Here is a 26,110-nt window from a genome sequence, read left to right as displayed (position 1 = left end):
AAGAGTGCTATCATATCTCCCCTCAGTCTTCTCTTCTCAAGGCTAAACATGCCCAGTTCTTTCAGTCTCTCTTCATAGGGCTTTGTTTCCAGTCCTCTGATAATCTTTGTTGCCCTCTTCTGAACCCTCTCCAGTTTGTCTGCATCCTTCTTAAAGTGTGGTGCCCAGAACTGGACACAGTACTCCAGATGAGGCCTAACCAGTGCTGAGTAGAGGGGAACTAGTACTTCCCAGGATTTGGAAGCTGGGCTTCTATTAATGCAGCCCAAAATAGCATTTGCCTTTTTTGCAGCCACATCACATTGTTGGCTCATATTCAGCTTGTGATCGACAACAATTCCAAGATCTTTCTCGCTTGTAGTGTTGTTAAGCCATGTATCCCCCATCTTGTAACTGTGCATTTGGTTTCTTTTTCCTAGGTGCAGAACTTGGCATTTATCCCTATTAAATGTCATTCTGTTGTTTTCTGCCCAGCGCTCCAGTCTATCCAGATCACGTTGAATTTTGTTTCTGTTTTCCAAAGTATTGGCTATCCCGCCCAATTTTGTGTCATCTACAAATTTGATCAGCATTCCCTGCACCTCCTCGTCCAAGTCATTAATAAAAATGTTGAAGAGCACTGGGCCCAGGACTGAGCCCTGCGGTACCCCACTCGTTACCTCTCCCCAGTTTGAGAAGATCCCATTGATAAGCACTCTTTGAGTCCGATTCTGTAGCCAACTGTGGATCTACCGGATCATTGTTTCATCTAGCCCACTTTGAGCTAGTTTGCTCATCAGGATATCATGGGGCACTTTGTCGAAAGCTTTGCTGAAGTCGAGGTATATGATGTCTACAGCATTCCCACGGTCTACAAGGGAGGTTACTTGATCAAAAAATGAGATCAGATTCGTCTGGCAGGATTTGTTCTTGACAAATCCATGTTGGCTTCGAGTAATCACTGCATTGTTTTCAAGGTGCTTCCAGATGGATTGCTTTATCATCTGCTCCAGAATTTTCCCAGGGATTGATGTCAGACTGACTGGTCTGTAGTTCCCAGGTTCCTCCTTTTTACCCTTTTTGAAGATAGGGACAACAGTAGCTCTCCTCCAGTCATCTGGCACTTCCCCAGTCCTCCATGATTTCTCAAAGAGAATAGACAGCGGTTCTGAGAGTTCTTCTGGCAGCTCCTTTATTATTCTAGGATGCAGTTCATCTGGCCCTGGAGATTTAAACTCATTCAAAGTAATTAGGTGTTCCTTGACCATATGCCTATCGATCTCAAGCTGCAATCCTGCCCCTTCAGCCTGCACTTCGCCTTTGCCAGGGGGGTCATAGACCCTCTTTTGGGAGAAGACTGAGCCAAAGTAGGAATTGAGCACCTCTGCCTTTTCTTTGTCATCTGTTATCATTTGCCATCCTTATTTAATAGCTGTACAACCGTTTCTTTCCTCTGCCCTTTACTATGCACGTAGCTAAAGAAAGCCTTGTTGTTGTTTTTAGCATCCCTTGCTAACCTCAGCTCGTTCTCAGCTTTAGCCTTCCTGACGCCATCCCTGCAATTCTGTGCTACCTGCCTGTACTCTTCCTTTGTTACTTGGCTGTCTTTCCCCTTCCTATATGTGTCCTTTTATGTTTTCAGGTCATCCCTAAGCTTTTTGTGAAGCTACATTGGCTTCTTCTGTTGTCTTCCACCTTTTCTTGTTGGAATTGTTTGTGATTGTGCCTTGAGAATTCCCTTTTTTAAAATCTCCCACCCATCTTGGACTCCTTTTCTCATTAGCGTCGCTTGCCATGAGACCTTACTGATCATTGTTCTGCATTTATTAAAATCAGCTTTCCTAAAATCCAAGGTACGCGTTTGACTACACTTGGCTTTTGCTTCCCTTAGAATCAAGAACTCAAGTGCAACATGGTCGCTTTTCCCCAGAGTTCCTGCAACTGCTACTTTATCCACTAAGTTATCTCTGTTGGTTAGGATCAAGTCAAGGATAGCCGATCCTCTAGTTCAGCAGTTCTCAACCTGTGGGTCGTGACCCCTTTGGGGGTCGAACGACCCTTTCACAGGGGTCGCCTAAGACCATCGGAAAACACATATTTCCGATGGTCTTAGGAACTGAGACACCGCTCCTCTATCCGTCTCCAGGCGGGTCCGCCCACATGCAGATATGCCCACATACGAGTACCCGGCGTGATGACATCATCGCGCCAACCCCATCACATACACCCCGTACAAATACAGGTCTATGTGACAGGGTTGGCGCCATAATGTACTTATGCGGACCAGTCACAGGTGTAGAGAGCAGCTACTGTGTAGAAAGCAGCTGCTGTGTTGAAAGCAGCTACTCTGTTAAAAGCAGCTACTGTGTTGAAAGCAGCAGTATTGGAGGTAAAACAACACTTCATGAATTATAATTACTGGGTAAATGTAAAATCATGTACTGTAAAATCATCAACTACTGCCAAAAAAAAAATCTGTACCATGGGAACTTAATCTGGATGCTGATCTGTCTTTTTATATTCAGCTGTGGTTGATGTGAATACTGCCCCCTTGTGACAGTAACAGGTATGTAAAAACAACAACAGAGAATGGTAAATCATAGGAAACTTTAATGAACTGTATTGACAGAACTATGCCATGTATCTTCTTTTGTATTATTAAATCTATTGTTATATATTATTTTCATTAGCAAACCATCCCATGACAATGGATCATGTAGAGAACGTTAAGAAAAGAAAATATAGTGAGGATTTTTTACAGTATGGTTTTGTAACAATGAAAATACATCCTGCATATCAGATATTTGCATTACGATTCATAACCGTAGCAAAATTACAGTTATGAAGTAGCAACAAAAATAATTTTATGGTTGGGGGTCACCACAGCATGAGGAACTGTATTAAAGGGTCGCGGCATTAGGAAGGTTGAGAACCACTGCTCTAGTTCCTTCCTCTACTTTCTGTAGGAGGAAGTTATCCACCACACAAGTCAGGAATTTCCTGGAGAGGCCATGTTTTGCAGAATTTGTCTCCCAACAAATATCGGGAAAATTGAAGTCCCCCATTACTACTACATCATGCTTCCTTGAAACATTGGCTATTTGCTTTTCAAAAGTTTCATCCTCGTCTTCTCCTTGGTTGGGTGGCTGGTAGTAGACTCCGACTACCAGGTTCCTTTTATTCTTTGCTCCATTTATTTTGATCCAGATGCTCTCGATGGGGCTACCAAGCTCATCCTCCTGTATTTCTGTGCAGAGATACATATTTTTCACATACAGTGCAACCCCACCTCCCTTTCTGTTCCTCCTGTTCTTTTTGAACAAGTTATATCCTTCAATTGCTGTATTCCAGTCATGAGAGTCATCCCACCAAGTCTCAGTTATACCTATCAAGTCATAATTTCCCTCCTGTATTAAGAGTTCAAGTTTGTTCTGTTTGTTTCCCATACTCTGGGCATTAGTATATAGATGTCGAAGACCATGTGCTTCATAGTCTGGCTTTCTTCCTACATGTGTCTGAGGACTATTACTGGGCGTTATCAGAGCTGTTCTCTCCGTTATAGTGCATGCGCCTACGTCCATTGTTTATGGAGGGTCACAAGTTGCCCACCCCTGTTCTAGGGCATTTTCCAATGCAAACTGAAAATTTCCCTATGCAAATAACCCTATGCAAATCAACCTAATTTGCATTGGAAATTTTTCCAATTCTATATTTTCCAGAAAATCCACATCACTGCCTTGTACTAAACAAGTATGATGAAGAAAAATTAACTATCTTAATTTCAACTCGCAAAGGAAAATCAAGAGTTAAACGCTGTTATACTTAAACATTATTGTAATAAACTATGCATTTGTCCATCTCGTGGGATTATATGGATAGTATAATATATGGGTTTTCCATATATGGTGTGTGTGTATGCCAGTGGCTGTCCTTCCTAAATGGTTAGTGCCCCACTTTTGTCAACCCCCTTGAATTACAGCTGAAAGTCCTGACTTCGCTCCCATCTGGGTGTGTTTCCTTTCAACTTCAGTGTGGTGGTGTACAGAGGCCAACTGCCAAAACAATCCTTGTTCCAATATTTCTGGCCCTGACTGTATATATGTGTATGTGTGTGTGTGTGTGTGTGTGTATATATAGTGAATATTGTGTGTGTGTGTGTGTGTGTGTACACATGTAGGTAATATTATACATACACACACACACACAGATCAACACAGCTGTCTGCATTTTGGGACTGACTGGGGCCCTGGCTAAGGGCACTGTCATGATGGGTGCTGCATTTCAAGATTTACCATTTCTCCACTGGCCAGCACATCTGGTCTGATGGCTTAAGGATCAGCAGAGGACTTACTGCAAATCCTGTTCCCTTTCAGCCTTGATTTCTAGCCCCAAGGATGTATTGATCTCAGAGCACTCATCACTACAACTCCACATATAGAACTGGGGGGAGGACCCCAATCTGCCATTCCATCCATGTTACAATGATAGAGTATAGGATTGGGGGTAACTCTGTATCCAATCACAGGACACCGACATGCATATATAGCCCATCCAGCAGGGAGGCTATAACCCAGATGATAGGGCACATGGCTAGTTCAGGATGTTCACTATCAAGAATGAGTTAATAGAGTAGTAGCCATGAAGGCCGCTGGGGTAGTCGCATACTAAACAGCCACCTGGAGATTGATTGCTTTTAGCTGTTTCTCAGCCCAGTATCTCAAGGCCAGGGTTTGCTCTGACTAATTGGGAAAATGATAACAGCTGGGTCTGGTGGGAAGATGCAACCTCTTTGGAGGGTGGATTGGGGTGTCCTGAGCCTGGGTTGGGATTGAGTGTTCAAATCTGCCCTGGGTTGCTGAGGCTGGGCAATAAAAGGAGGGCTAAGGAAGGGGCAGGTATCCCTTCTTGGCTCTGACAGTACTAGGGTGCGCTGGTGGTGGATGGCTATCCTGGGGGGTCCATACTTTGGTATGTATAGGACTGACTAGCTAGCTTTATTGTTTTGCTCTTGGGAGTGTGTACCTTGGTGTTCGGCGTTTTGGGTTTTGCTTAGAATTTTGTACCTTGCTTGTAATTTCCTGTACAACCTACCACCTCTCACTATTCCTTCCTTTTTGTTCCTTACCCCTAATAAACTTTTACCCAACTTTCCACTTGGTGTGGTGTGTCCTGAATAACTTCAGTGCTAAATACAGTGCCTGTTGGCCTGGAAGGGAGGTACTGGGTTAATTTGGGGAAAACTTGTGGCCAAGTTTGGCCTGGCCTACCTTGCAGGGTTGTTGGGGTGAAAACAGCAATCCTTCACTTTCACCTTCATTACCTTTTCTGTAGTGGTGCTTCCTCAACAAGGGCTCATGCACTTACAGTACATAAGTGCAAATATATAAGGTATGACGAAAACTGGCTTGCATGGAACTCATCTCCCAGGTGGGGAGATGCATGATAAGAATCAGGCAGTTGGCTATGTGATGCACCTGATGTGGAAGCAAAGAGCTCCTGATTGAGCCTCTGCTTCTGGCAATAGAGCTGTTTGGCAGTAGAGCTCTGCGTTTGCCACCGGGTCTCTTGCCACGTTTGCTCTGAGACCTGAGGGACAAAGGAGGTGAGGCAGGAATTGAGGCAAGGTTTGGGATGGGGTTATTGGAGGGAACATCCTCAGGCTGTTAGTATTGGTATTCTGTGTTAGTGTTGGTATTCTGTGAGGGTAGGGTTTTCTGTGAATTCCAACCCTTTTTCCTCTGAAGAGGTTTCTCAGGGATCTAGGTCAGATGGGATTCTGAGAGCCCTCTGCTTATGCTTGGAAAAAGTTAATGGCCTGGTAGAAGACTTATGTCAGAGGAGGTTCCACTGCTGCTTTTCTTGTAACAAAATGAATTACACCTGCTATTTGTTTACTATTCCCACTATGCCTGAATGACAATGCTTCCGGTAGAACAGCCTCAGGATACTTTTAAATTAGTCTCTCTGGCACCACTGAGCTGACAGTACACATAATAATGATGCCTTGTATTGAATCAGATAATTGCTCCATATATTCCAGCACTGTCTACTCTGACTGGCAGTGGCTTCCCTACAATTTGGGGCAGGGTCTTTCCAGCCTTGCTACCTGAGGTTCTTGTAACTGATGTCCTGCATGCAAAGCATGTCTTCTCCCAGGATAAGGCTATCAAAGGCTGCTAGTAATGATGGCTATATATTACCTCCCATATCAGAGCCAGCATGCCTTTCAAAACCAGTTGCTGCAGAACATGAGTGGAAGGCTGCTATTGCACTCAAGCCTCATGTCTTGCATGTGGGCTTCCTGTAAGTATCTGGTTGACCAATGTGAAAACAGACTATTGGACTAGATAGGTCTTTGGTATGAACTAGCAGGGCCGCGGTGGCTTAGTGGTTAAGATGCTGAATTGCAGACCGGAAGGTCAGCAGGACAGCAGTTCGAGACCCAAGTGCTGCGTGACAGAGTGAGCTCCTGTCCTCAGTCCCAGCTTCTGCCAACCTAGCAGTTCAAAAGCAAGAAATTGCAAGTACCGCCTCGGCGGGAAAGGTACTGCCTCGGCGGGAAAGGTAACAGCGTTCCGTGCACCCCGGTGTTCAGTCGTGCCGGCCACATGACCATGGAAGCGTCTTCGGACAGCGCTGGCTCTTCAGCTTAGAAATGGAGATGAGCACCACACCCTAGAGTCAGACACAACTGGTTGGGGACACCTTTACCTTTTATGAACTAGCAGGGCTCTTCTTATTTTCTTACTAAGCTATGGCCTTCCGAAGAATAAAAATAAAATGGAAACTTTAGGTAGTACATCAAGATTCAGTCTATAATCAGGTGCTCTGTAGAGATATTATAGTACAGGAGATCACCGGAGGGCATTTCTGGGCAAGTTTTTTTTTTTTTAAGTGCAGGAGATCTTGATCATGCGGTGGTGCACATGAAAACATAAGAATGCAATGTCAGCAGCAATGAAACGACTTCAAAGCATCAAACCTGTTTGCTGGAACATACGATCTAATTATTACCTCCGCAGAAAATGTAGCTTCTCAGAAAGTAGTCTGTAGATTGGTGAAGGAATATGAAGCAGGAGCACACTGTAATGCCAACTTTAGAACAGAGAACATCCCACCACTGAAGCATTTCCATGATGCCATTAAAATTAACAAGCTAAAAACTTTCAGAAGTATGGTGAAGAACAATGAAGAAAGAGGTGAAGAATAAAGGGAGGGCAAACTTTCTGAAAGGAGCCAGGCCACTGTTAGTTACAACACACCATTATGGTGGCCTAGGCCCCCTTCATGCGTGAACGTTGTGAATGGGCATCACACATGAAAAGGAGCTGCAAGGCCATGCCTCTCTGGTCTTGCCCCCCACCCCCCTTTCTACAAGTGATGCCCTTTCACGTGATTTGTACATGAAGAGGTCTCTCGAGGTTCCAACACACATGTGTAGAGCTCCTCCATGCAATGGGGAATCAACCATTTGGGATTCTTCCATATGTGTAGAAGTCTTATGCCTATACATCCATACACCCATCACACAAGGCCAGAAGGTTTCAAGGCCAGTGCATCCATCATCAGATGCAATTTACATCATATCCAGCAATCATCTGGAGGGTACCAGGTTGACTGGGATTGATAGGAATTGCAGTCAAAAACTACTGGAGGGCACCAGGCTGGGGAAGGCTAGTACAGTGTGCCAAGTCATGACTGACTAGAAGAGAGTGTGAGCATGCACTTCTTTGGAATTTGAAAGATGGGGTGGGGCTTTAGTTGATAGCTTTTCATCCTTTAGTTTGGATTAAGATTAGTGTATGTTCAGATAAATAGACTGGATTTAGGCAAAGTGGCTTGACAGAAATAGTAAATAAGAGATCTGGGGAAATCTCAGATTTATTAGTATAAATAAAACCGAAGCCCAGTGCCAGGTTTCTGGAGGCCCCAGGCGAGGGAACACTGTTTCTGCTGCTGTGCTGCTTCCCTGCTGCTACTGCATTCCCCCACTGGGATATAGCCACGTCAGCAGAGAGAGAGTAATGGCCCAGGCTGTGCTCACTTGACAACAGTAGGCCCCAGGCAGATGCCTAGGATGCCAGCTGCTAGTGCCGAGTCTGATTAAAACCATGCAGTAGCCAAACAAGAATCACAAAAAAATGTTCTCATACCTTGGGTCTATTCAACATTTTAGACGTCGTCCTCTGTCTATACAGAACTGGAATGAGAGATGCATATTAATTTCCTATGTATTTTGCATATGAATATAAGAAGTGGCCTTTGCTTTGCTGGATCAAACAAAAATCCATCTAGTCCTGCATTGTGTTTCCAATACTGGTCAATAGCGGGAAGTGCACAAGCGGTTCTTGATGAGATAGCCATTCCAAGATATTTGCTCTCAGAATTTGATAATCAAAAGTATACTATCTCTGAATATGGAGATTCTGTCTTTAGCTATTATAGCCAATAGCCATTGGTTGGTAGAACTATCCTTTACATACGAAGACACACCATCTGTGCTAGTCACCATCACATCATTTTATGACCAATACCTGTCTTGTATTAATATGTATTTCCTCCTCTTGAACCACTCAGTTCTGGTAGACTCCTATTTGAAATTTTGGAGAGCTGCTGCCACTCAGTGTAGACAATACAAGGTAGATGCACCAATGGTCTGACTTGATATGATACAGTTTCTTATCTTCACTGGATAATCCAAGTTTTAGTGATTTGTGAGCAAAAAGGCAGAATTTTTCTATATTCAGTCTCTCCCCATTGTACATCATTTTGTAAGCATATAATGTCCTCCCTTAGTTGTCCTTTTTTCTAAACTAAAATCTCACAGCTTCTTCAGCCTTTCTTAAGGATTGGCTCTGCCGTGGGACAAACTGAGTCTTTCAGCTCAGGTTGAAGATTGGGAGGGCAGTAGAACAAGTGCATCTGTACCTGTCCCTACTTGCTGCCCAAGAGAAAGCCTAACTGGGTATGCATGCTGGCTGTAGAGCAGATGCTAGCAACTACTGCCTAGGAGTGCTGCCGCCACTTCGTGACAGTGGCGAAAACTGGAGATGCAGTCAGATATAAGAAGGGATTTCCAGCCCAGAATAGGTAATGAGATAAGGATCATATAGCTACTTTAAATGAGTTCAATCTTGAGGGCCAGATGAATTACATCCCAGGGTGCTGAAGGAGCTTTGGGGCATTATTTCAGAGCAGCTGTGATCTGAGAATTCTTGGAGAATGGATGAGGTGTTGGACAGTGGAGATAGGGAAAACTATCTTCAAAATGGGGAGGATCCAGGGAACTACAAACCTGTCAGTTTGATTTCAGTAGTGGGCAAAATTCTAGAACAGCATCTAGAAAAGTATAGGAGCCAGCATGGATTTATCAAGAATGAGTCAGGCTAGACTTTATCTCTTTTTTTCTGATACTTTGGTAGATCATGGGAATGCTTTGAACACAGCATATCTTGATTTCAGCAAAGCATTTGGTGAAGTCTTCTATGATACCCTTGTTGACAAGATGGTAAAATGCCGGCTGGGTGATGCAACTGTTAGGTGGATCCACAGCTGGTTGAACAGCCAATATTGAGGGAGTTCTAATCCATGGCTTTGTGGCAATCTGGAGTGGGGTGCCACAGGACCCTGTCCTAGCCCCTTTGCTTTTCAACATAGTTATAAATTACTTGGAGGAGGGTACAGACGGGATGCTCATCAAATTTGGTGATGACATAAAGTTGGGAGGGATAGCTAACACTATAGAAGACAGAATCAAGAGTCAAAATGATTCTGACAAGTTGGAACAGTGGGCAGAACCAACAAGATTAACTTCAACAGAGATAAATGCAAAGTTCTGCATTTAAGTACAAAAAAGAAAAGAAAAAGGCACAAGTACGGGGAGACCTGGTTCAGCAGCTGTACATGTGAAAAAGATCTAGGTGTCTGATAGTGAAATCCTTTACATGTCTACTCAAAAGTAAGCCCCACTGAGTGCAATGGCACTTACTCCCAGGTACCTGACTATAGAATTGTGGCCTTAGTTGATCACTAGCTGAGCATGAGCCAGCAGTGTGACTGTACAACTGCTCAAAAAGCTAATTAAGGGGAAAAAATGCAAAAAGTTGTAGCAATAGTTTAAAATGGATTCATTGGATTAAAAATATGAATGAAGATAAAGGAGAACTTCCACGAGATGTTGAGGAAGTGTGACTTTTCAACAATCATAACCTTTTTATTTGTAAATAAAATTTAGTCTGTGCTAGTCAAACTGGAATCCTTGGTCACACAAAAAGGTTAGCTCTTCTGAAGGAAATGAGGATGGACCTTGGTGGTTAAAGGTGGTTAACCTGACAGAAAGACATAAAAATGTGTGTGGATGACAAAAGTTATGTTAATTTCTACCTTTGGTGCGGTTGCAGATTGGATGGTGGAATCAAAAGGCAGAATGATCTTTATGTAGGACTAAATATCAGCACGTCCACATACACAGCTCTTGTGACGAGGCAGTTAGTTCGTACACAAATGCACAGTGCAACTAGATGAATGGCATATACACGTTCTTTGGATCGGGTCACGCTCGTTCACTGCGGTAAGAAGCGCTGCAGAAGAAAAAGGCAGTGGGTAAGCCTTACGTTGCGTGACTGCCCGGCTCTGCTTCCTAGGCGGGCGGCTAGCGGGCAGCCCGTCGTCGCTCGCAGCAACCGCTCAAGTTCCGCCGCCGCCTTCTGAACTTTCCCATGGAGCGCGCGACGCCCCCTGGGCTATCCCTGCAGAAGCAGAACGCGCCTGAGCGGGGCCGCTCCGGCAAAGGCGCGCACGGTCACCAGGATGCCGCTGATTGGCGCGAGAAGAGGCGCGCGCTGAATTCGTGCGCGAGAAGAGGCGAAGCGCCTGGAATTCCCCACCCCCTTGTTTGCATTGTGCCGCCGCTCGCGCTTTGTATGCGCGACGGCCGGGTTAGGAGGGATTGTCTGTGTGGGGCCACCGCGAGCTGAGGGCTCCGAGGAACTTGGGCGACTGCCTGGGCTTGTGCAGCTGCCGCCACCCCCATCCCTTGCCGCCACCTCCTCCTCCTCCTCCTCTGGAGAGAGCGCATGATGGCGGCAGCGGCAGCCCCGGCCGTGGTGGTGGAGGTGAGCATAAGCAGCACTGGCAGCAGCAGCAGCGACACTTCCAGCACGGGCGAGGAGGAGAGGATGAGGCGCCTCTTCCAGACCTGCGATGGGGACGGCGACGGCTACATCAGCAGGTAACAGCCGCCGCCGCTGCTGTAGCAGCGATAGAAGCAAACGCTTTCCTCCGCGCCCCCACAGAAAGCGGCGGCTCAACTTCTTAGCAAGTTTCTCGGTGGAGAGTTGCACTCTGCAGAATGGTGGTGCAGGGGAGTTGCTCACAGGCGGACGGCTTTTGAGCAAAGAACGCGGAACGGACCAAACATCACGCCCACTTCTGCTTGTCCACCGTTCTGGCAAGCTAGCCCTTGTAATTCTGAAATTCTTCACATAGGCGTTCCCATGGTCAACTATTTCTGAAGACGTGGTTAGACCACAAGTTATTCTCCCCTACCTTTTTGTGTCCATTATTTGTGTGGCCATAAATTTGAACTAAAGGTTTAAATTCCAATTGTGGTGTCAGGAAGCTGTGTTCTTGTCAGAAGAACTCTTACTACTAGTCCTAAATGTATTAGGGCGCAATCCTATGGCTGCTAGACAGCAGCTAAATGGCCATAGGATTTTTGTTTTTTTCAGAACTGACTTGGGAGCCAGAAAACCACCTCCCAGCCCCACCCCCCACAGGTAGCACGGTTCGTCCCCAGCTCCACACTTGGAAGAGCAATGCAGAGCGGAAGAGCAACGCACAGCAGGGGGAAACGGGGTGTTCCTTGGGGGTGGGGAGGGCCGGGCACAGAGGAAGCACTAGTACAATGCTTCCTATGTGCTGTCTGTCCTCCCCCCCATGCGCCGAGCTGCTTGGGCTAGACAACTGAAATTGGCTAACCGCAAATGCAGGGCGGCCAGAGCATGGAGGAGAAGATATTCTCCACACTCTGCCTGCCCTGCATTGGATAGGTGGTCGCCTCCGGGTCTGGAGACAGCTGACTATCCCCATAGGATTGCGCCCTTAAGTGCTGTTTGTGGTGACTCTGCAGGCACTTTGTTTATGCTCAAAGACATGTTCTTCTTTGTTACTTGTATGCATGCTAACTGCTGTTGAGCTTTATTTTAAATTAAGCTGGGTTGTTAGATTTATTTACATAAAAGTAAATAGGCAGTCTTTCAGCTTCCCTCTTATACCTAAACTCTGAGTGCCTTTTGCTTAGACTGTTGTAGGAAAGAGCTGCAGTGTAGCCTCCTCCAGGGTGCAGGAGATCTTCTGTTACTGTGGTGGAGCTGGAAGGAGTGGCACTGCTGTATCTCCACAGATACATTCCCATCTAAGAAGTCCGATTGGTGGCCCAGTATGTCTTGCTGAAATATAGCTGTTTGAAGTTGTAGATATTGGGACTTTTTGATTTTGTAGGGTTTGTTCATTTTTTGTGAATGAGTGAGGAAATACACAGAAGTTTTGTTTTTGTTTTTAAAAAGAAGTCTTGTAGATAGCAAGACTTCTGGTAGCTTCTATCCTTGATGTGGTTGCACTAATGATCTCCAGTGAAATGGTGCTTTGAAGCAAACAGGCAGAATGCTTTTTTTATATATAGTTCAAAACAACACCTATATACAACTCTTGTGAAGAATGAATTTTATACAGAGTATGGGATACTGGTCACAGTTGCAGCAGTTCCACTATATGAACCAAGGAGTGGTGTACATGTTTGTTCCTTTAGGTAGGGCAACATTTGTTCACATTCACTGTTTTCCCTCTAATACAAAGGTAGAGAACCTGTGGCCCTCCAGATGATGTTGGACTACAGCTCCCATCATCCCTGACCATTTGCAATGATGGGTGGGGCTGATGGGAGTTGAAGTTCAAGAACATCAGGAGGGCCACAGGCTTCCTACTGCTGCTCTGGTAGAAAGAAGCACAGGAGCAGAAGCAACCACACTCCCAGTACTCACTCCCCAGTAAGTCCTCAGTGTCCAGTAGTCAGCCAGTCAGTCCATGATGGGGCGGGGGGGACATGTGTTTTTTGAATAGTGTATTAAAACACTTTTTAATTTTTTACCTTTTATTGTCTGTCTTTAGAGGTAGCATTTTGGGATTCACAACTCTTGCAGCCTGTTCTAAACTCTTGCAGCTGCTCTCAAGCAAGTCATGCTGAGTTCAGTGAGATTTGCTTTGTAGAAAATAGCAACTTAACCACTGGATCTTCAATGTGTCTTCTCAGAAACTAGCCCTAGTGATCTGCATGGATATGCAAGTTTAACAGACTTTGCCTAAGGCTGGAATTTGGCGCATACTTACTGGGAAGTTGCCCCACTGAACGTTTAAGCATTGGGCTGTTAAGCTGAATGCCTCAAGTATCTCAATTTTTGACTGTCTGCTTATAGACACAGATACGTCAAACTGAGGGTACGCAAAGAGCATGCCTGGACAGTTACTTGAAGCGTATGTGCCTGGTAAGATGAATCTGTTAATGTTTACTCTTAAATTAGTGCATGATGAAAGAAAAGGAGCAAAACTAATTTCAGAGCTCCTTTAAAAGACACCTAGAGAATCCCTACTGTAGCTTGGAAGGAGTTAGAGGACCTGACTAAAGGTTGACAGAGGATATTCTTTTGCACCCACCCTTAGGAGTTGTGTTGTTGGGTCCACAACTCCTGAGATGTAAATTTCACCCCCTTTTCTCCCACTCCCTTCTTAAACCTCTGTCATCCCCAAAGCATTCTCCATTTGGAGTTTGTTGTCAGCGGGCTCCAGGTGCTTTGGCACTTGGGGGCTCCAGTTCAAGAGCAAGTGGGCCCATACATGTTGCTGCTAGTAGTGAACCTTTACTAGTGAAACTTCTTCAGGTTAAAAATAGAATGTACAGGGGAGATGTTGGGACTCGGCACTCTTAAGCAGCTGCCAGGGCATAGCCGATCGGTGCTGACATGTGCCTTGGTCCTCTCGTTTGCCCGTTTCCTGGCCGTGGGCTTATCGGATGGCAGAGGTGGGTCTGGCAAGCCACCAATCATTTAAAATTTCCAACAGTGCCTCAGACTGCCTGAGGTAATTGCCACCAGGGAAGAAACTCGCCTTCTGGGAGACACTAAGGACCCCCACAAACCTGGAATGCACTGCCATAGTTCTCGAAGTTTAAGGTAGGCCTTCACAGAGAGTTCGAAAGGGTTATTAGGAAGGCTCTGATCTAGCTGCTTATTGACACCCTGAAAGATTTGTTTCATTATATTTTTACTGGGTCAGGAGTCAAAATGCCCACCTCTTGCTACCAATACGTCACAGGCATATTTGTATTTCACCTTTAGGGTGCAATCCTATGCATGTTTAGATAGAAGAAATTCCTACAACTCCCAGCATTCCATAGGTATAAGATGCAGTCCATATTTGCTTTAGTCTTGGAACTGGAATGGTTCTCTGAATGTAATGTGGAATAGATCAAGAATTCTCAAATGTTCTCAAGCCAAGAACATAGCTGCGTAAAGTTCCCATAAAGGCAGGAGAAGCATAGAAGATTGATCTTGCATCATTCACATATGCTTGGATCAGGATCTGGGATAAGCCAAGGCATTATCCTGGCCCCATAAATATAGAGGCTTTGTTCAAAGGTTCGTCTCTGCTGTCTAAGACTCACTCTATACACATACTCTCAACTAGTTTAGTTGCCACTTCCTCTTTAGTTGCTCCCACAACAGTCTGTGTCCGTGTAAACCTCCTTCTGCCTGTAGCTGTGGTGGTAAACATAGCATACAAATGATGCTCCTCCTAAGGTATTGGGTGTTGCTTGTGTAGCCTGCTAAACCTCCTGAAGAACCATGTGGGTGAGAACTTCTACATGGACCTATATCAGCATAGGAGCAAGCATGATAGCTGGGACATGTATGAAGGTGCCCTAAGTACATATCATCTGCCTTGACCTCTCCAGTTTGCTTTGCTGTATTTTCCTTTCCTCCTAGATGCCAGTAGAAATCTCCAAAGGTAGTTTCCTTGCCTCCTCTCATGACAGTCATGGCCCCAGTGAAGGCTGCTGCAGGTTACCTTTAACTCTTTGTTTCCAAATGCAAGCCTTCAGGATTGGCTTTGCTCTGCAATCAAGAGTACATCTGTACAATTAGTTGGATGCCAAGAAGAGAAATTTAAATCCTATAAATGCCTAACTTCTGGAGCACCAGTAAATCCTCCGAGGTAGATCACCAATGGTCACAAAGTACAATCTGAGAATGGTTGGAATGCCTTTTCTTATAAATGTGTAATTTACTGTCTGGGTTATGAATATTTAAAACTTTCTGATTGGTTTTATCCTTTATGCCATTCCAAAATTCATTAGGCATTTTTGTATTTCTCTTTCCCTCCCTTGCATCTCTGTAAAGTTTCTTCTTCGCTTTTAAAACCATCTGAAACTTCTGAAGTTTTGTGGAGAACTGATTTTTATTCCTTTGGTAAAGGCAAGCACTTTTCCATTGCATATATCTTCATTTAGTGTATGGTGATGCGCTATTTGGATACCTAATGAAGTTATATGGAGTCTCAGCTGTGGAACCCCTTTGTTGTGCCTTAAATTGAAAAGTCTTTGAATGCTAGCTGGATAGTAGAGCCACATATGGAGAGAAAAGGGCACCTCCTGAGAGAACAATTAATTGCCAGTCTATGAATAGTTAAGCTGACATTTTAAAATGGCAAATAAAAGAATAATTGCTGACTGATATTGGAAAGGAATTCAGTTCGAGAGTGGAGGTATAATTTGGAACCCACCGAGTTAAATGGCATTGTTTACATTTTCCTACAAAAAGACAGGGCATTTTTGAAACTATTTCCAAAATGTATTAATTTCTACTGGTAATATTTCTGAGCACAAAATTACAAAAAACAAAGTGGGGGGGAATAGAATTATACACATTTAGGCATATTGTTTATGTTAAGATCCATCCTTCCTGTTTTAAAGTGAGTGGACTATTTTATATTGGTCTACTTGGGAGTAAGTTTAATACTTAAACTAATTTAAAAAGAATGTGAACAGAATCTTAGTTTGGAGCACATCAATTCAAATTATATGTGTGGGCTTGCAGGAAACAAACATCTAACCCTAGAAGGGAGGGGAGGGTCTTTCTCCGCCCCCAGGAGTGGTGGTGGGGCAGGGGAAGCTACCAGTGAGGCAGGGTGCCGAGCAGGAATAACTTACAACTTGACTGCTCTGTGTCTGACAAATTAGCAGTCCTCTCTAGTGAACCTTCCTCTTGCCTCTTTCTCAGGTCAGAGGTTTGTTTCCTGCAAGCTCCTACATGCAATTTTAATGGGTAACCTGAACGCTGACCCATGTGCTCCAAACTAAGATATAAGATGCTGTGAGGAAATGGAGAACAGTGTACTCTCATTCTCTGCAATATAATCCTCTGAATAAGGCTGGCTGAACTTTATCTGTAGCATCTGAAGTATCTGTCTGTCATTTCATAAGGAGGGACCTGGTTACTGCTGGGTAGCCTGAAGGTGCCTACACAAGCCTTCCCTAACCTGGTGCCCTTCAGATGCATTGGACTACAATTTCCAATGACCATGCTGGCTGGGAATGATGGCAGTTGAAGTCCAACACAACTGGAGTACACCAGGTTGGAGAAAGCGGCTGTAGATTGTGAGAATGTACTCCTAGCCTTTCTGACATTGTTTGTTTAAAAATTTAAAATTATTTTTGAATGGATTGGGGAAAATCTGATGACTTTGGTTTCTCCGCAGCATCACAGTTATACTTTATTGTTGAGGTGAAAACACATACTATGATTCCTATAAGATTGCTTTATTCATTGTTGCTTACAGAACCTGAAGAAATTGAATTGGTGCTAATTTTTCATCCTCTCTCTAGAACAGGCTCGTGCCAAGTCCAGTTATCACATAGTACTGTTCTGTTTTGCAGCATAATTATTTTCACATACTTACACATTTTCTTCCCCAGATTTTTCTATAAACCATCATAAGCCATACATTTGTGTTCAGTCATGTATGCGTGCACTAGATAAGTTCTGTAATTAGATAATATAGGAGAGTACAAGAAAGATTATAGTTCACAATTGTGTTTATAGTTGTCTTTGTGTTCCCTGTATATGGTTGTGGGTTGCTTGTTTCTGAAATTGCTAAGACCTATGCTTCACTTACTTGCATTTACTTCACACACAGAACGTTAATTTGCAGCTACAAAGCAACATCTTAGAACACGCAGCAGTAACATACAGTTTGCAAACGTATTACTTTGATGTACACTGTTATACTTCATTATTTTACTATAAGGTGGGCAAATAAGATAGGATTGTTTCAATTTCAGCCACTACAGAATTAGCCATTATAGCCTGTTTATTTAAGAAAACATATGTTGAACGTGTGCATCCTTTCAACAAAAACAGCCATAGGGAATTTTTGACACCAAGTTAGTAACTGCATGCTATTTACAGGCCAAAAATCCTGTGAAAAATCTCACAATTTGCAACCTTTGCTTATTCAAAGAGTTGCACGCAAATCTAATGGTTGTACTTGGGTTGGTTTACTGCGTGTGTTTTTTTAAAGCTGGATCATCGTGTGTGATGGCTATAAGATCTAGAAGAGCCTGTGGTAATACAGCCTTCCCCAACCTGGTGCCTTTCAGATGCTTTGGACCATGGCATTCCTGACCATTAGCCGTGCTTGCTGGAGCTAATGGGAGTTGAAGTCCAAAACATCTGGCAGGCACGAGGTTAGGGAAGCCTGGCTTCATAGGATGCAGCAAAATTCAGTCTCTGGGCCTGTAATCCTGTATCCACTTGCCGGGGTAAGCTCCATTGAACTGCATAAAACTTATTTCTGAGTACACATAAGATGCATCTATGAGTGAACTTAATAGAATACTGAGATTTTCTGCTTTCATTTCATAAATATTAACTAATACTTTATTATTGATGGTGATAGTAGTATCAGCAAGTTTATGAAGATCGATTGCAATATGAGAGACCAACATTGTTGTATGGACATAGGATCTCTTGAGTCACTGAAATAGTGGTAGCACAAGAGCCATGTTCCTTGTTTCCACTGAGAGAAAGTTGAAGAACTTATGCTAAGTGAGACTGAGGATAGGCATGAAGGACATTTCGTCATGGGTAAGGGGGGAACACATTAGGTCAGCTGGAGGTCTGGTGGGAAGGCTCTAAAATCTGGGTTGTACAGTACCTAGGCAGAGGTAAAGTGATTATTGCAAGAGGGTGCTAGGTGTCTGATATTTGAATCTCCTTTTCCCTATGTGTACTGTGGTGAAGATATTCATTTGACATTACTTTGCAGAGTTTGGTGACTGCTAGCTCAAAAAAACTCAAACACCTATGAATTTTTGTGTTTGCACATCTGAAATACTCAGTTTTGTGCATAACTGGTGCCTAAAATTTTGATGTGGGCAGCTGGAAATTGGAAATATATTCCTTCTGTTCTGCCAGAGGGATTCCCTGCATCAGGGTTGCCCAGTCAAAAGATTTAAGGTGCGTGCACATTGTGCTGCTAACATGTTAAAATTAATAGCTTATTTACTTTAAAAACTGCTTGTTGAGAAGATACCACAAGTATTAAGCTCTCAAACATTTGGCAGAAACTTTTACCAAACATATGTCACCCCATGCATTAAAACAATGGCTCTTCAGAAAGGTGGAAGTTTAGCAAGACAATCTACACCTGTGGAGATTGTGCTACTGTTCCATTCTGTTCCCTCCAAAATGCCAATTTTCTGAGGTTTCAAATGAGACACAGGAAGCATGGGGCAAATGCAGAACAATGATTTAATGATGACATCGTGTAGATGCCCCATCAAAAGCAAGTGAAAAAAGAGTGGAAGTTTTAGAGTGAACACCTAGTATAGAAGCATCTTGTAAGTAAGTATGTGTGTGTGTCTCTTTGTGTGTGAACCATTTTGCCACCACTTCCTCTATTGCAGTGAAGGAGATTTTGTTTACTATTTAGCATATTAAGATTTTTAATGTATAGATGCTATACAAAACTGGAATATGATTTCCATTTCACAGATATTGAATTCGAGCTGAGAACAACTGCCCAATGAAACTGTGGCCAAGTTTAGATTTGAACTCAAGACTTGAGATTAAAGTTTCATGATCTGTGCAAAGGACTACATGGATTCTCACTAAAGGCTCTTATATGTACTTATACTTCCTCCCTTTTTCATTGAATATTGAATTACATTAATTATTTATCATCCTTTAAATATGTCAAAAATAGAAAAAAGATCTACATCAGTCTGGATGCAAACAAAGGAAAGTAACCAGTGCAACAGTACTGCTAACGTAAATTTATGTTGTGCTAATGTAAATATCTCTAGTGCAGTGCCAGTTGCGCTTGCTCGTGTGACGAGTCTCTCTGGAAACCCCGTTGTACCAGCAAGCACTATTGGCATTATGCTAGTGGTCATTTATGTTAGTGGTGGTGTTGCACTGAGTACCGTCCAAAAGAACATTTAAGTTACTCTTTTTGTTGTGGCTTTAATGACAGCCACCTCAGAACTGCTGAAGGAAGCAGTACTATGTACAGTGGCTTGGATCATAAGTCTGCTCCTTCTGGTGGAATGAGAATTAAGAGACTTTCACTTATTTCCCTCCCCCTGCCCCATCTGTTCTAGAGGGTTGGGGAACTCTGTGGAACAGTTGCGGGTTGCAGGGGGAGTGGGAAATTCTGCCAGTGGGATCCTCTGCTGAATCCAAAGCCTTACATGAAGGCTTTCTGTTCACGGAAAACTCACTTAGGGTCCAGGCTAGTAAAAGTATAATATAAGCTACCCCAATAAACAGAATTCATGTTTGAAACCTTGCATATCTATTAAGAAAAATGGATGTGCAGTGATAAAATTGACCTGAACCATTTTTAATTGTCTGCTTTACAGTTCTTAATGATTTTGATACGACAATTGAAAGATATGTGATTAAATTAGTGGTTCACTGAACAGAATATTAAGCAGAAGGTACAGAAAGGAAATCTCTGGAAATAGAACAGAGAGGATACTGTTGTTTTAAGGTAAATCATCAATATGTTAAAAGTAATGTTTTGTGAGAGTTAAATGCTGCTGCTTCTCTAGGAGATTTTAGGAGACATCCTTTTCTTTGGGCTCTGCACTTGCAACCAAAGCTTTTGTTAATTCAGTTTAAAGGAACTGTGAGCTACTGCAGAGTTATACATCATTGCACTAGGTTGCTAGGCAGGCCCAGATGGCAGGATAGGTAATCCAGTAGTAAATCACAATCATTTGGCTGTTGTCCATAAGGAGCGTATTGCAGTGAAAGAAACGGGTGGATGATGGAGCTTGCTGTAAGAGGGGCGCCCGTTGGAGGTCTGTTATGTGATGTAATAAACCTAGATTCTAGTCACAGTGATGAGCTTCATATTTCCATAAATGGCTTTTAAAAGGGATAGATAAAAGCCAACAGTGAGAGGATGCTGAGCAAAAAGGTTTCCTGAGCATTCTGTCTCTAATATAAAGTGCCACATTTTGTGGTTCTTTGAAATATTAATGATATAAGGAAGAAAAATTAGGTATTGGGTAGTTGTAGTAACACTGCAATATTTAATCACTTAATCAACTACATCTTTAATTGACTAAAAAGGTACCCTTGATTGAGCAGGCAGCAGATCAAAAAGAAATGCAGTGTATTATTTTTAATGCAAGTGCCTATAAAAACAGCAGATGGCATGCACTGTGTTAAGATGCATCCCCCCCCCTTCTCTCACATCAGAGGGAATGCCTCTTCTAAGATAATGCCAGCTATAACATGTGTGTTATTTAAAAACTAAGTGTGTTTTTTTAGGAATCGTTTTTACTATTGAATCAGTACATTAATCAGCTAACAGTGCAATCCTGTACATGTCTACTCAGATGAAAGCCCCATTGAGTTCAGTGGGACTTACTCCCAAGTAAGTGTGTATAGGATTGCACTCTAAAAATCGTATGACCAATTAACATTTCTTTTAATCGGGCTGCATCCCTAATTTTCAGCGTTTGTTGATTGTACAGTCACTAGCTGGACTGCTGCAGCGACTGATTGTATGATTGTACTACATTATACAATGCAGTTGGTTGATGACATAACGAAAGGTCATTGTGGTGATATACAAACCGACAGTCTGCTGAATAGTTTCTGTGCCATCGGATCCACAGCATGTACTGTGTTATTTAATGTAGCATTTACCTAACAGAATCACTTAATGTACAGGATATGTGATAGAAATACTGCTTATATTATTCAGTGACACATGGCGTGGGGAAGTGGAAACTTACTCCTAGCAAACCCATGCACACAGCTTTAGAAAGATACATTTGGGGAAAGCCCGTTATCTGGCTGTTCTTCAACTGTATGAAGGTGCAATAGGAAGAAAATATACATGTAACTGTTTAGCACTGTACATATCTCAATTTTACATGTCTTGAAGCTCCTAAATTAACCATTCCCTGCTATGTAAATATATCCTTAAAGTTTAAATGTATCATTAGGTGCATTGGTAGTTAAGAGATGGTTCCCGGTTAGCGCTAAGTGTAGGTCTTTTTACTTGAATGTCACAGCAAACTGTGGTTAGAGCAAACCAGGCAAGGAATATATGATGCAGCTGCAGGAAGGAACGTGTTGTAGACTTTGGAGATATCGAAATGTGATATTTTAATTGAGCCATAGTGTATGAGTATGGGGTTGTCCGTCTGAATTTTTCCCCAGGTATCATGAATGTCATGGTGGCTACCTGGCCCTGCTCCTTTAACCTATGCACATTCACTTGACCATCTTTATGGTCCCTATATGCACACAAATTGCGCATGCAAAAAGCTGGGTCCCTAGGTCTGTACAGTTTGTATGTGTATAGAGACCATACTGATGGTGTAGTGGAGAGCATGTAGGTTAGGATGGGCCTTCCTCCTCTGTGTTTACTGTACATGAAAATACAGTGTGAGTGGTATTAATGAATGTGTTTAAATAACACAGAGAATTAACACTGAATGGGTTTTTGTCCATTTCACTAACATGCATTTTTAAAGATATTTTAAATATACAAGGGACTCTTAAATAGCATGAAGCCACAGACATGGGCATTTTACTTTTGAAATAATTAATATTTTGAATAGTTTTTACACAGCTTATTAAAGGAAAAAGATGCTCTTGTGTTCTGATAATCTGAGAAATGATTCTTACAGCTTTTTGGATCCTAATATAGTTGCACAAATTGATATATAAAATTAACAATCTGTCATTGTATAACTTGTTTAAACATATTTTGGAAGAGACTAGGTCTGAAACTAGATATGGTAGGATAGCCATATGTATTTTATATGTATCTGATCCATTCACATATAACATGTAATTGGAATATCATTTTTAGATGAAATGGAGCACATGGATATGGAGAAGACCTGCCTCTTTCCCCAAGCACACAGGTTTTTTAATGCTATCTTTTAAAAGGAACACCTTACAAAAAGAATCTTGTGTCACCTTAAAGACAAAGACATTTATTATGACTAAGCCAGCCTTCTCCATTGTAGTGCCCTCCAGATGTTTTGGACTGCTACTCGTATCATCCCACCCAGCATGACAAATGGTGATGGTAGTTGTAGTCTAAAACATTTAGAGGGCATCACGTTGGGAAAGGCCGGCATTTGGGGACTGCAGCCCACTTTCTCAGATGTAAGAAGTGTTATCCTGTCCTCCAGATGTGTGTGGTGATGGTGTGGTGAAATTGTAAATGTTGAGGTCAGAGGGAATTAAAATGCAGATAATACTGACGGTAATCATTACCTTATAGACAGTGGCCATTTTCAAAACAGTTGTTGGATGACCACAGACATCCTTGCATTGGTGAGCAGATGAAAACATGTGATTAAAACAACAACACTTTAGTCCCTATTCAAGCCACAGGAGATAAAGCTGAATTGCTTGATGAATTGTAGCTCAGCCCTTTCATGTTGAAATCTGTCTTTGAAGTTTTCTTTTGTTTAAGAATGGCCACCTTAACATGATTAACAGAGTGTTCTGAGAGGCTGAAATGTTTCCCCACTGTTTTTAAGTATTGCCGTTTCTGATGTCAGGTTTCTGACCATTTATTATTTTGCATAGAGCCTGGCCGGTTTTCTCCTGTGTAGTAGGGTATTGGTGACAAATGATAGCATATAACACATTGGAAGATGAGCATGTGTATGAACATGAGCATGACATTATTATGTCCTGTAATAGTGTTGCCAGAGTAGGTAAGAGGACAGAGGTAGCATCTAGATATGCCAGAGAGTCTTGTTCATCTCTGTTGTTGCTGGTAGGTAGCTGTTTTCGGTTGGCGGAAGGTCTGGAAATGAACTACAGACTTACCACCCAATTCCTATGAGAGTGAAGTTGCCATTGTCCAAAATGGGCTGTAGATCGCTGATGAGATTTTTTTAGTGGTTTTAGCTGGGAATCCACTTGTAATCTAACAACGTCTTTCAAATCCTACCTTCCTTCTACAACAGAAAATACAAGAATATCACACCAGTACTTAAACAAGTTTATATTTCGTTTTTCATTGTTAATGTAAATATAGGCAGTATGTATTTTAACAGAATGCAAGACTATGGTTTAACTCATATGGACTAGCTCCTGGTCAGACTATGATAAGCCACCAAATGGTGCAAATGAAGCAGGTTGCCAAGCTTCTATTTAGGAATCCAAATTACATTGTGACATATTTTTTTGGACTCTTTTATCAGTGAAATGATACAATACACTAAGCAGTTCAAATTTATTTAGTACAACGATCTAATATAAAATAAAGATCAAAACTAACAGCAAAAAAGAAGCAGCAGCTAACTCTTCTCACTGGTGGTGCTGGCCATATTGTTTGTAATTCAAGGGACTAAATTAGCCTGATTTAAATACAGTTTGAGATCTTGGGAATGGGTCATCTCACCAGGCTAGCAGGTTCTGCACTGGATCCTATCTCTGTCTCTCTCCCTCCCTCCTCCAAAGAAGCACTGACAGCAGCAAAGGAGAAATGCCAGCAAGTGGTAATGTTTAGTCCTCATCCTGCGCTTCCTAGGTCTTCTGGCTGCTAGTGCTCCTTAGATGGTCCATGAGCAGTTTTCCAAGCTCTCGCCAGTGTCTTCTCATATCTTAAGGGTCCTGTATATGTGAAATTCTACCACTGTATATGGGGCATTCAAGAATCAGTCTGCTACATTGGCTTAAAGGGGTGCCTAAACAAATTTTGGGAAGGATCCAGCAGTGCCCATGTGCTAGTGCTGTTGCACTAGTAGAAACCAACGCTTGCAAAATGTCAGTAGCAGTTGCTGGCGCAATTGGTTGTTGTGCTAGGAAGTGCTACTGATGTTGTGCAATAATTGGTTTCTGCTAGTGCAATATCAATAGTGCTAGCACATGGATGCCATTGGATCCTTCCCTTTATATCAGTATATGTATTTGTATGTCATTGAGCTTTGCAGTATGTCCAGGCAGAAACTTCTGAAGTACAATGCAGCTCTTCTTTTATTTTGGATGGTTTCCATTTTTCTGAGTTCAGAGATTTATTTTCCCTTTGTGTGGGCCTCATGCCAAACTTTTTGTCTGAGGAACCTTCCTTTACAAGTCTAAATTGGGATAAATAAGAAGGATCTTCTAAAATGTAGAGAATTGTAATGAAACCTTGCACTCCTCTTTTCCAATTTTTCAGTAAGTAAGGGGTAGAGAGTAGATTAAAGTTTTAATGCACTTAATTGAGCATTTTAAGCAGGAGGGTGGTGACAGGCTTGTCCAGACAAGTTAAGAAATTGTCCTGGAAAAAATATCCCACATAAATACGCATAAACTATCTTATTACTGCTGAGAGCATTCACATACATCTGCTAGAATTAGTGTGAACTTGGATTATATCCCTTATTTAGTTATTGTTCTTGGGTGTTAATTAGCATGGTTCATTTTAATGAGCACATTTAACACATACATCCTGCTGATAATCTTATTGGGAACTACAATTTAAAAAATATGCTAAGCATATTTGTGTAATTACAGTAAGGTGGCAAGAATTTTAGAATATTAAACTACTGAATGTTAACTATAATAATTAGGGGAAAAAACCAGTGTTGCTCCTGAAATTAAATCTTGGCTCTTGGTGGTAGAAATTTTGTGGTGAAGTTGTTATGATAGCACCAAATAAAATTTAATTTAGCATGTTGTAGAAGAAAGCTTTAAAACTTGCAAAATGCAACATAAATCTGGTAGTGTGTTGACAGTGCAATCCTAAACATGTCTACTCAAAAGTAAGTCCTATTGTGCACAGGATTGTAGCCCAAGTGCATTTTGGTGATCCTTTTTTTTTAAAATGGGTTCTTTATTTACCCAAAACTGAACTGTCACTGGTATATTGTACACCTAGAAGAAAATTCCTATCTCAACAGAAAATCAGATAAATATACTAAAGTAGATTACTCTATTGTTTAATGTTATTCATTTTATTTTATGTTAAGCATTTGTATACTCTTTTTCAGGTATATAATCTCATTCAGAGGGCCACCACTTTAACTGTGCACAATGTCCAAAGTAACCCTACATTAGTGGCATTGTGGGCTATTAAAATAGCTGACTCTGGTGACGATTGGGGCTACCACCAAACTGGCCCGCCACAGAACACTTTGCCAAGGGCCCCCTCGAACCTGGAGATGGCCCCATTCTCGATACTTAGAAAATGTTCTAAGGGCGCAATCCTATGCAGATAGGCGGCCGCCTCCGAACTTGGAGGCGACCACCTATTCAATGCAGGGCAGGAGAAGCACGGAGGAGATCGTTCCCTCTGTGCTTCTCCTGTCCTGCATTTTCAGCTAGACAGCTGATTGCGGCTCTCTAGCCATAGGAGGGGTGAGCAGGGGAGAAGGATGTATTGTAGAGGCATTTCCTTCCGCCTGCCCCAGAACACCCCCCAGGAACACCCCATTTTGGCCACTCCATGCTCCTCTTGCGAGTGTGGAGCACAGGGTTTTCTGCGCTGCCTCCGAGGCACTGCAGAAGTGGGGGAAGTTCAGTTCTCCGAGGTTGGTTCCCGG

At 42.5% G+C, this 26,110-nt stretch overlaps 1 protein-coding gene across 4 annotated transcripts in view; it reads left to right on the top strand.

The window, feature by feature from the left end:
* Positions 1 to 26,110, top strand: part of MCC (MCC regulator of Wnt signaling pathway) — a 320,734-nt gene that overhangs the window by 12,625 nt on the left and 281,999 nt on the right. The window contains exon 1 of one of the 4 annotated variants that reach the window (XM_084833882.1): positions 1,007 to 11,209. The exons of the other annotated variants lie outside the window; for them this stretch is intronic. Within the exon in view, the coding sequence (XP_084690008.1) occupies positions 11,055 to 11,209 (155 nt within the window). The 5' untranslated portion in view covers positions 1,007 to 11,054. Of the gene's footprint in view, positions 1 to 1,006; positions 11,210 to 26,110 lie in introns of those variants that run through there. 4 annotated transcript variants of the gene reach the window in all.

This window comes from Heloderma suspectum, chromosome 2 (genome assembly GCF_057233095.1).
Source record: "Heloderma suspectum isolate Gila_16-S chromosome 2, 16-S_ref, whole genome shotgun sequence".
Classification (NCBI taxonomy): domain Eukaryota; kingdom Metazoa; phylum Chordata; class Lepidosauria; order Squamata; family Helodermatidae; genus Heloderma; species Heloderma suspectum.
Note: the sequence above shows the minus strand (reverse complement) of the source record. Positions and strands in the feature narration are given on the sequence as shown.